Here is a 12,448-nt window from a genome sequence, read left to right as displayed (position 1 = left end):
TCACCTGGGTCACAGTTATTACATTTTACAGTTGAAAATACCATAGGTCTCATTATACACCGTGGCATATTTATTTATTTTTACTTTATTCGGGGATCTTTTTCAAGGACACCCTGACCACAGCATATAAAACACAATACATATAAAGAAAAACTATAACAAACGAACTACATTACGTCACAGATACAAATAAATATAGTGTTACATGAAGAATATAGTGCCCTCAAGAAAGCTCTATATGGAGAACAATGGAACCAGTTTCAGAGCTTCCTGAAGTTTGTTCCATTTATGTGGAGCATAGTAAATGAAAGCAGTCTGTCCTTGTTCACTGTTCTTACGTGGGCTGATATATCTATTGTGTGTTTGTGAACGTGTTGAATGTCCGTTAACCTTTGGATCTAAAAGCGAGGATAGGTACAACTACAAACTAAGAAAACTGTGGTAAACACGACGCCTTATAAATACATAAAATTCAATGTTGCTCTCTGTGAACTGTGACAGATTGATTAATGCCAGCAGGCTTGTTTCCATTGTGGTGCTTTTGGGCACAGGGAACAACAATACAAAACACAGACATGGGTTAAATTATGTTCGGCCAACCATCTTTTTAAAGGTGTAGTGAAATGAAAATATGTTTTTCACACTTTTAGACCACATCCGTGGTCCTCATATGAGCATACCTGATGCCAAAAAAATTGGTACATTTTCATTTTTGTGTGTTTTTATATCAAAAGTCCATAAAATCGAATTTGAATTACTTCCTGAAAACTAAAACGTATTGCGTGATGACGTGTCGAGGCCCACATCGATAAAAGCCAATAAAAATGAAGCTCACCCGTTTAATTCCCCATATCTGCGCATCTGTCCAACACAGCTGCTATTGATTACAGAAATCCTCAGTGTGTGTGGTGCCTTTGAGTATCACTAACCTTTGAAAAGTAGTCACGGAAATGGTGAAGTGGGCAGGGAGAAGATGAGTTCTACGATGCACTCTTAAACCAATTTATTTTGGGAGGTCTGAAGTTTCTTCCTGAGGCTCATATAAATGCCTGTATACCAAGATGTACAGGCATATAGTCAAAGTGACATTGTAGCTACAAGAGCCCCAGCCAAGATTTTTAGGGTGTTTTTGTTTTTAATCTAAAAGACCTTAGACATTCTAGCTAGAAATGTTGTTCTTTGACTTACCTTTGAAACTACTTTTTGTATTTGGCCAAAGTCCCACTTTATCATTATAATACAATACTATGATGGGAGTAATAATCATAGCCAGTTATTAATCGTAGAGCATTGTGGCTAGAAGAGGCATCAGTGCAGTGAGTGAAGCAACGAATCACCTTAACCAAAAACAGACATTATTACGGATTGAGTCTATTTCTACTAGCAAGACAAAATCAGGACTTGTTTCTTGTATAGGAAACCAATCTGTCCCCTTAATTTTTTGGTTAGGCTGGTGCTCCACATGGACTTTAAATGAGAGCATAATTGGCCAAATGCCCAGGTGTTTATAAAATGTGACCGCCTCAATTTGTTCACAGTGTAAATACCAGTAGAGGTTGTGTTTGGAGACCTAGTAAATACCATGCAATTTGTTTTGTTGGAGTTCAAAACGAGCTTAGGGTTAATTAGAGCCAATTGAAATCTATTGAAGGCAGTCTGAAATTTGCAGTGGCCTGCTGTGGGCCACTTCAAGCGTTGGGCCAATATACTCTTAATATAAGTACAAACGTATTTATCCATAGAGTAAGAAAATAAATAAAATGTCTCCAAACACAGACGTTTCAATACACATCAAATGTAACTCAATATCATAAACGAAATCACACACTCTTCTAAAATGACCCTATGGTAGACTATTTTCAATAGGAAAATAAATAAATAGAATGTGTGTGCAGACCATGGGGATATAATTGAGTGACTCCAATGTGTGTGTGTGTGTGTGTGTGTGTGTGTGTGCGTGTGCGTGTGCGTGTGCGTGTGCGTGTGCGTGTGCGTGTGCGTCTTCCAGTGGGGGCAGGACCATTGTGGTGACTGGCTCTGGTTTCGACATCATCCAAAGTGCCTTCCTGACGGTCAAGGACCTGGGAGACGACTGCACCGTCGGCAAACAATCTTCAGTAGAGGTGCCCTTTCATTTCTTTTCAATTCCTCCTTCTCCTGCTCTTATGCATTCCTCTCTCTCTCCTCCAACCTGTCTTTTTTTATCATCATCAGCATCATCCGTGGTTGTTGACGTCAATATAGATTCTCCTCCTCCTCCTCTCTATATACAGTAGTATATCTGTGATATGATCCCTTCTTTGTTATGGAGGATTTTGTTCCTTTTGGTGTTGCTTTTCCTCCTTCAGAGCCGACAAGCCAACGCTATCTCTCTGTGTATCGATCTGCCTCCTTACCTCCACGGAATTGCTTCCACTACTAGAGTGAGGGGTTACATTTCAGTGCACGGAGCTCGCGCACGCGCGCATGCACGCGCACGTACGCGCGCGCGCGCGCGCACACACACACACACACACACACACACACACACATGGACACACACACACGTTTGTCTTACTATACTTGCAAGGACATCAATCTCGAAAACAGCTTGAAAATAGCATTTGGATAGTATTTGCCCAACTAAAGACGGAACGGAAGTGCATGGGGAGGACGCTTTATATTTTAATCATGATAGAGCTTCCGTTGATCCAGACTGTATGACAGAAGCATTTGGAAATTGCGAGAGGCAACAGTATGGCAATGCGAGATTATTTGGTTGTGTACGTCATACAACTATCATCATCATACTATAAATGAGCGAATGTCTGTCTGAATGTCTGTCTGTCTGTCTGTCTGTCAGAAACAAACACTTATCTCCTCATTGCCTGCACCAATCGCTCCCACTTTTCACATAGGCATTGACCATAATAATATGGAGCCATTTTTCCAACAAGATTAATAATGAATTTATTAGTGAATAAAAACCCGTTTATTTGTCCGTGGTCTATCTCCGACCGAGCCACACTATTAGCACACATCTCTCCATGCCAAAATAAATCTGCACGCTCCCAGAATCCAGCTAGGCTACGTTTTACCGACGCAACTGTCATATTTACTGTACAGATATTGTTTTTACATCACCCATTTATATGAAATAATAATCCAACCGCACCCAGGGCGCAGTACCCCCCGCGGCCACCAGGCCAACTCATCTGGGGTCTTTCATACTTTTCAAATGGGGGTCTGTGGGCTAATAAGTGTACATTTTACAGTCCTTGCCATGAAAACATTTCCCTACCATGCATTTATACAAACATTTTCATGTTATAGTGCTGTTTTTATTCACACAAAAAATACACAAATATATTATAATGAAGAGCAATTAAATATATTTATGGGGGGCAATAGTCCATACAACGGGTAAGGACTATGTATATTAATAGGCTACAATAAACAAGCAAAAGGGCATTGCCTGACCATGGATCACACCAAAGGACCTGCAACATGACTGAGGAACACGTTCCACTTCAAATCATATTTATCCAACTGATTATTCATCTTAACGGATAACCTCTCCAAAGCAGCCACAATACCAAGCCATCAATGGTATACTTATGATTGTACTGCAGCATTTTCTTGCAAAAGAAACTACAGTAGCCTACTAATTAGCCTACTTTTGTGCCCAACCTAACTTCCCAAGACCATCTGTAAACAATTCCCCATTCCCCCCTATCAGTAATGTGATCTATTACAACACATTACCCACACTGAACATCATTTGCTGTTCATATATTCAGAACGGGTAAGGACTAGTAAGTATAACATAGGGAAGACTCTCGCTGTAAACCCTAAACTTAACCTTGTCTAATCCTAATCCTTACCCCAACCTTTTTTTCCTCATTATAAACCTGTCGAACATAAAACAACCATTTATCTTCTGAGGACCTGGAAAATTGTCCTCACAACAATTTCTATTTCCAATCCACTGATTGCTTTGAATCCATAAGCCACCTGAGTCCTTCGTCCTTTGGATCTACTAAAGTGTTTACGCCCAAGATTGCGATTTAAGGTTTTTCCCACAGAATACATTACTCCAATGACAGACTAGCCAAAACAAACTCCCTTCTGTCATCCATATTTTTTTACGTTGGCTATTAAAAAATAGCAGATCTACAAGCTCACACTGTGTCACTTCATGCCACGCTGAAAGCTTGTACATCTTCTATTGTTGACGCGATAATTGTCTGAAGTACTTCAATAAGTACCCGTACATTACTGCAGATTTCAGATAAGAAATAAGTAAATCGGGCTAACCGAATAAAGGACAGCAGCATTTGTCTTTAAGAATATGTCCATAACACAATGTCCTGGTCATACTCCTCCCTAGTTAAAGGACCACTTCACCACTTTTCCACCACTCTTCATATAATAGGTCCTCACTGATAATCATGAAGAAATGGCACAATATTTTTCTACTCTGTCGGTGTCTCATAGGAGGGCTGTGGGAAGTTCAGAAACCGTCTTCCAGTGACATCATCGATGGGGAATACAAGCTAATAAAAACGGCAGGCTTTCTAGCCTAAAAAGTTGTAATGCGAAAATGGAAGCCATCGTTCTCACGATAATGAAAATCTAAACATTTTTGTAAAAAAATATTGTTTAAAAATAATCTGCCTAATGATGATGTCACTGAAAGACGTTTTTTTTTTTTTGCGGCTTACGCCTTTTATTGGTTTTTTTAAAGGGACAGACAGTAGGCTGACAGGAAACAGGAGAGAGATGGGGGAAGACATGCAGTAAAGGCCGTGTCGGGCTCGGGAGTCGAACCCGTGGCACACTGCGACTGGATTACCAGTCGGGTGCCCAGACGGTTACGTCACCGCCTGGGCCTGACTGCCCACAGCCCTCCTATGAGACACAGACTGAGTGAAATCGTGACATTTTATCATGATTATTAGTGAGGACCTATTAAATGAAGATACGTTGAAAAGTGGTGAAGTGGTCCTTTAACCTTTTGTCTTGTTTTGGGGAGCCTTTGGGGTGTCCTTGGTAAAGCACCTCTTGAACCCATCCACTCACTTCTGTTTTTGGAGACAGATCATGGTGCATGCTACTGTATGCACCATGATCATAATGCTACTGCACAAACACACAGAAGAAAGTAATGGCATTCAGTATAGCCTCACTGCTCGCACTACAAGCCTGATTTATACGTTTCACTCCCAGTAGACCAAAGAACCTCGACCACAATTATTTTCAAATTGGCCCCCAGGTGGCACTATAACAGCCAACTTCACTTTTTGAACTCTTGAACCATATGTTGGAACATGACACAACTCCTGCTATTTTGTACCAGGCCAAATTTGAGGCATTTTGTGTTTTTTTTTCTTCAAAACACACCTTTTGCTACTACTATTTTGTCCCAAACTCACACAAGTCATTCACATTATTTATTATTTGGAGTTATGTGATCTGGATGTAATATCACTAACTTTTCAGATGCAATTCCAGTTTGCCAACACCAGATTTTATATCCGCTCTGGCACTTTTCTAGTTTAGGCCCATTTGTCATCTTTTGTTCTCTTCTTTTGTTTCTCTTCCTAATCTTTTTGGATGTGCTCTTGGTCGCATGGGGGAGGGATTTTGGGTTGGAAATGGAATCCAACCCAAAATCCAACCGTTGGATTAATGTGGGATAATGTTTGGTGTCTGTGTGAGCTGTTTGTGTGAGCTCAGATCAGCATGTTTGTTTACTGCAGCATCACACAAAACATCAAACGTAGCAGATAAGCAAGTTCGAAACGTGTCGCAAAGCGACCCATTTTGGCTTGTAGATCTGCTACTTTTTTTTTTTTGACTTAAATTTAATTCATTTTTCATGAACAGAAATAGACAAGGACATACAGAAAGCAAAAAGACAAACAATTGAACATTACAGTATGTGTTGCTCAGTAAATAAAAAGTAAAAACAGTAGATAAATGCTATAATTGTAGGAGATCACACACAGACAGGATAATAATAAAATGCAGACGGGGGCGACTGTGGCTCATGAGGTAGAGCAGGTCGTCCAATGATCCATGGGTCGGCGGTTCGAATCCCGGCTCCTCCTGTCTACATGTCGAAGTGTCCTTGGGCAAGACACTGAACCCCAAATTGCTCCTGATGTGCTGGTTGGTACCTTGCATGGCTTCCGCCGCAATCGGTGTGTGAATGGGTGAATGTAATGCACAATCTATGTAAAGCGCCTTGGATAAAGGCGCTATATAAATGCACCATTTACCATTATATAAATGCACCATTTTAGCATACGCACACACACACACACACACACACACACACACACACACACACACACACACACACACACACACACTCACACGCATACACCCCCACACACTCTCACAGTCATACACACACCCACACACAATAATATTGGACAGTAAAGTACCGTATATAAAGAAAATAAATAACAACAGTTACCATCCCATCTATGGGGTCACCCTCTAGAAATATAAGCATCTATGTATCTTAAACATGAGTATTTGTGTCAAGGATTCAAGGATCATATCTTTTGTTTACATTCGGAGAAAAAGAACAAAAAACAAAACAAAAGCCAAACATTCTGATTCCTAGCTCACCTGTTGTTCAGTAGTATAATCAAACCATTTTTCCCATTTGTTTTCAAAAGACTCTCTCTTCAATCTCAAATTAGCAGTCATTCTCTCCATGTCGAATATTTCTGAGACTATCTGGAACCATTCATCTATGGAAGGAGGATCTACCTGTAGCCATTTCCGAGTAATGGCTTTCTTCCCTGCACCCAGAAAGATTTTCATCAGATATCTGTCACTTCCAATAATTTCATCTGGTAAATCTCCCAAATATAGCATCAAACAAGAATCTAATATTTGAAAGCCCAGAATCTCCTGTAATTTCTCTGTGACATTTTTCCAAAAGGTGAGAATTTCAGAGCAACCCCAGAAAACATGATAGTGATTTACATCTACAGTACCTCTCCACAGTTTCTCTAGCACAACTGGGATATTCCAAGCTGTTTTGATTTAAGTTTTGGAGTGATAAAAAAGCGGGAGGTGTTTTTCCAGCAGAATTCACGCCAGGTGTTGGAACTTGAAGTTGTGTGTTGTGTTCTGCAAATATTTAACCATTGTTCACTTGTGATTTGGGCATTCAGTTCTTTCTCCCATTTCTCTTTGATGTAATCGGTTGTATGTTTTCTGGAGTCTGAAATACTTTTATATAATTTTGATACTATTCTCTTTGTTCCTTTCGTATGAGCCTGAGCAATTAAATTAATGAGTTTACTTTGATTCATTTGTGGTTCACGTTTCTGAAATTCTTGATTGAAATAGTGACGTAGTTGGAGATATCTAAAGAAATCTTCCTTTTCTAGATAATATGTATCTCTCAGTTTCTGAAAGCTCTGTAACCGTTTTTCTTCCATAAGCTTATAGTAGGATGTGATGCCATGATTGGAGAACCAAAACTTAAACCTCTGATCTAGTATCGCTGGCTTAAATGCCGTATCAAAGGCAACCCATCTCAGTATTTTTGATTGCTTTTCTATTTTTAGTTGTTTGACGAGGGTGTGCCAAGTCTGTAGTGTGAAAGATGTGATTGGGTCTAGTTTATCTAAACTGGCTTTGGTTAATTGTTTATCACCTAACATGGCTTGTATTGGGATATCCTGTTCACTTTGGCTTTCCATTTGGCGTCTGAGTCGTTGCCACACCATAAAGAAACAAATCTAAGTTGGGCTGCATAGAAATAGTCTCTAAGATTCGGTAGTGACATGCCACCCTTTTCCTTACTTAGCTGTATGTTGTGTACTGTATTTAATTCTTGGTTTTCTGCCATTCCAAATTAATCGTGAAATTAACTTATCCCACTCATTGAATTGTTTAAATGGAACATTAACAGGTAGAGACATGAAGAGATATAAGAGTCTTGGTAGGATATTCATCTTGATAGTTTCGATTCTTGAACTCAGGGTTAAAGGGAGCACAGTCCAGCGGGTTGATAGGATTGAAGTTTTTGTCATACAAGTTATCAAATTATTTTGTTATCCAAACCCCTAGATATTTTATGGCTTTTAAATTCCAGTTAAAGGGGAAGTTTTGTACTGTATTAGTTCTTGGAGCAAAATTGTAGGCTAAAACCTGTGTTTTTTTAACATTTAACTTATAGCCTGAATATCTACCAAATGTTTTAAGAAGGTTGAAGAGATGTGGGAGGGACTGTTCGGGATTAGTTAAATAACAAAGTACATCATCTGCATATAAAGCCAGTTTGTGTTCTATTCCCTTTATGACAACACCTTCTATACTTTTATGTTCTCTAATGGCCTGGGCTAAGGGTTCTATAAAAATTGCGAACAGAACTGGCTGGGCAGATCTGCTACTTTTGAAGTTGAATCCTGAAAAGTAGTAGTTTTGGACACCACCCGACAGCGTCAGCGACGATCCCGTATATAAAAAAAATCAACCTTGTGTGAAGTGAGGGGGGCCTTTGGGGAGCACCCACTACGTCAGGGGTTCTCAGCGTTTTTGGCTGGGGACCCCCGGAAATGCCCCCCCCCCCCGCCCCACCCCCAATAAAAACTAACTGCAAAAATTACCTTAATAATAGAGAAAATATATCATAAATAAATACTGAAACAAGATACAATCATTCAAGGAAAGTTTATGCATGTACTGTGTACTATGTAAACTCTTCATTTCCATTTTTCAGCCATTCAGTTGCAAAAAAACAACAACCCTGCACTACGTCATAGTAAAAAGTCTATAGACTTGGCCTTCCACATGACATCACAGGGGGCACACACAAAGCCAGCTAGGCGTTGGAGGGGCTAGGCACCCCTCAAAAAGATTGCAGATAGCCGATCTACAATCGCGATGACCACACATCGCTTGTACATCTGCTGTTTTGGACTTAAAATGTTATTTCTGAAAATGTTCACCTATAATGGCATGCCCAAAGATATGGACGCCAGGGTAAGAGAAGAAACGGTCCAGGAAGCACATAGTAGTAGGCTAGTAGCAGACTGCGTTCTAACCCCTGCTCCGGGCCCCCGGCCTTCAGTGCATTAGGCAGGCTTCACCGGCCGTCATCCTTTTTCATTTGAAAGGTATTCGTTTTTGACTGGCTAATGTTTATACCGACATTAAGGATATCTAAGATTATGTGAGTAGGCAGATCAGTCTTGCACCGCTCTGCCTGATTTACAGTACATCGTGTCGGGCGCCGGAAATATTATGCTCACATTATGAGCGTTGTGAGCCTGTAGATCGGCTGTGTTTGGCGTGCAATACCGGGACACAGCACAGTATCAATCAGGCTTTGCTTTTACAAAGCTCCACTTTTAAGTCCCTGCCTCCCGGGGGGACAAGGCAACGATGCTTGGAAAGACGTGTGTCTGCAACAAAACTAGCAGCCAGGCTGGTCAAGCTCATAAGCTTCTCTCCTGTTTGGAGTTTTTTGTCCACTAAACTTGTTTCAAAGATTTATTTTAGTCATTACGGCTGCTGGCGCATGGACGGACATGTAATTATATTTAGCGGCTTACACACAAGGAACAGTAAAATGTGTTTGTTATTGCAATGCATGCTCTCTGGTTTTAAATTAGCTCCACGTGGATCTACTTATTTTCTGTGTTGCAATTATCCCTTCGTTGTCAATAGCATTTAATGTTTGTATTGCAGACATTTTGTGGGGACAAAAGCTGTATATAGGAGGGGCTACAGCGCCCCTCAAAAATGTAAATATACAAAGACATAGGTGCTAGCCCCTCCTATGTCCAGCTTTCCAGGTTTGTGTGAACCCAAACATTGGCTTGTGACTGGCTGATCACCCCATAACGATGATTTGATTGGCTGAGCAAAGTACATCGCCAAAAGTGATTGGCCGGCCCGAAATTACATTTGTGATGATTTGATTGGCTGAGCACGGAATGTGATGGTTGATAAGTGCGCCCCTCACTTCACACGGGAGTGATTTTTTTTTGCTTTCCAAGTACCACCATAATAACTGATGGTAAAGGAAAACTCAGCTCAACTGGTTTATTAATTCAACGTTTCGATCACTGGGCTCTTCTTCAGGAACACATACATACATTCCTGCCAGCACCTGGGTTAGAGTGGATGTGCTCTATTACCTTTGTATAACTGTCCCAACCTATTCAGCTATGCACAGTTAACACAGGAGGGGACATTTCATTTATCCATTCCTACGCCAATAATGCTGCTGCTCTGACAAAAATCTGTCTAATCACTAATGAGCACAACTGATGATATTTCTAATGTGATGTATCCGTTCTCTAATCTTCTATTAACGACTAGGTGTGTCATACCCATTTCAGCATGGCTGGAGAGCCTATTTCAACAAATTGCTTGGTCAAAAGAACTACCTGTAGTAATATAAATCATTTCATTCCACTTTGTGTTTTTTTATTCCTTTTTTGGGCGTCTCCTTTGTGTACCACCAGAGGGGGACTAGTACCACCGGTGGTACTAGTACCACCGTGTACTAGTACCACCGTCCACCAGTGGTATAGACCACAAATTGACTGGGTTAACCAGTCCTACATTAAGCCTTATTGACTGGGTTAACCAGTCCTACATTTTTTTTTTTTTTTTTAAGATATTGTTTTTGCGGCTTACGCCTTTTATTGATTTTTGAAGGGACAGACAGTAGGCTGACAGGAAACGGGAGAGAGATGGGGGGATGACATGCAGTAAAGGCCGTGTCGGGTCCGGGAGTCGAACCCGCGGCACACTGCGACTGGATTACCAGTCCGGTGCCCAGACCGTTACGCTACGGCCTGGGCCAACCAGTCCTACATTAAGCCTTATTGACTGGGTTAACCAGTCCTACATTAAGCCTTATTGACTGGGTTAACCAGTCCTACATTAAGCCTTATTGACTGGGGTAACCAGTCCTACATTAAGCCTTATTGACTGGGGTAACCAGTCCTACATTTAGCCTTATTGACTGGGGTAACCAGTCCTACATTAAGCCTTATTGACTGGGTTAACCAGTCCTACATTAAGCCTTATTGACTGGGGTAACCAGTCCTACATTTAGCCTTATTGACTGGGGTAACCAGTCCTACATTTAGCCTTATTGACTGGGGTAACCAGTCCTACATTAAGCCTTATTGACTGGGGTAACCAGTCCTACATTTAGCCTTATTGACTGGGGTAACCAGTCCTACATTTAGCCTTATTGACTGGGGTAACCAGTCCTACATTTAGCCTTATTGACTGGGGTAACCAGTCCTGCATTTAGCCTTATTGACTGGGGTAACCAGTCCTACATTTAGCCTTATTGACTGGGGTAACCAGTCCTACATTAAGCCTTATTGACTGGGGTAACCAGTCCTACATTTAGCCTTATTGACTGGGGTAACCAGTCCTACATTAAGCCTTATTGACTGGGGTAACCAGTCCTACATTAAGCCTTATTGACTGGGGTAACCAGTCCTACATTTAGCCTTATTGACTGGGTTAACCAGTCCTACATTAAGCCTTATTGACTGGGGTAACCAGTCATAAATTAAGCCTTATTGACTGGGGTAACCAGTCCTACATTTAGCCTTATTGACTGGGGTAACCATTCCTACATTTAGCCTTATTGACTGGGGTAACCAGTCCTACATTTAGCCTTATTGACTAGGGTAACCAGTCCTACATTTAGCCTTATTGACTAGGGTAACCAGTCCTACATTTAGCCTTATTGACTAGGGTAACCAGTCCTACATTTAGCCTTATTGACTAGGGTAACCAGTCCTACATTTAACCTTATTGACTAGGGTAACCAGTCCTACATTTAGCCTTATTGACTAGGGTAACCAGTCCTACATTAAGCCTTATTGACTGGGGTAACCAGTCCTACATTTAGCCTTATTGACTAGGGTAACCAGTCCTACGTTTAGCCAGCAAAAAACGGGTGTTTCTTCCCGAACAAAAAGGCGTTTCTTCAAATTGTTGATGTTTCACTATTTTTGATGATTGGTTCACTAACGCTCCCCAAGTTCCCATGCTCTGGAGGGGTGGTCAGAGAGCTCCCACGGTCTGGATAGAGCTACGCTTTTTTACTTAAAATGGTGATATCACTTGGACGGAGGACGACTCGTTGGATCCGGAGTGGCGAGGCGCCCCCCAAAGGTTCCTGACGAGTCTGTCTCTGATCAGCCATAATTGACATTTGATGTAATTTTTTCTTTCTCCTCCGTCCAGTACCGTCAGGAAGCGCACAGCAAGAACGACACAGTGATCCAGTTCCTGTCGCCCACGGTGAACCGCTCCTACGACGGCCAGCTGTTCAGGGCCTGCATCCACCTGGGCAACTGGGTGAAGGAGCTGAGACCCTTCCATTACCACCCAGACCCCGTGTTCTACGAGCTGACCAAGAAGGTCATCACCGAGGCCAGCATCATCATCGTGACGG

General features: G+C 41.4%; 1 protein-coding gene across 1 annotated transcript in view; it reads left to right on the top strand.

Moving 5' to 3' along the window:
* plxnb2b (plexin b2b) overlaps positions 1-12,448 on the top strand; it is a 235,545-nt gene that overhangs the window by 179,936 nt on the left and 43,161 nt on the right. The window contains exons 20-21 of the mRNA XM_083763407.1: positions 2,009-2,123; positions 12,238-12,447. Of these exons, the coding sequence (XP_083619533.1) occupies positions 2,009-2,123; positions 12,238-12,447 (325 nt within the window). The remainder of the gene's footprint in view (positions 1-2,008; positions 2,124-12,237; position 12,448) is intronic.

The sequence above is a fragment of the Protomyctophum parallelum genome, assembly GCF_964188405.1.
Source record: "Protomyctophum parallelum genome assembly, chromosome: 4".
Taxonomy (NCBI): domain Eukaryota; kingdom Metazoa; phylum Chordata; class Actinopteri; order Myctophiformes; family Myctophidae; genus Protomyctophum; species Protomyctophum parallelum.
The sequence above is the reverse complement of the archived record's forward strand: the minus strand, read 5'-3'. Positions and strand labels throughout refer to the sequence as shown.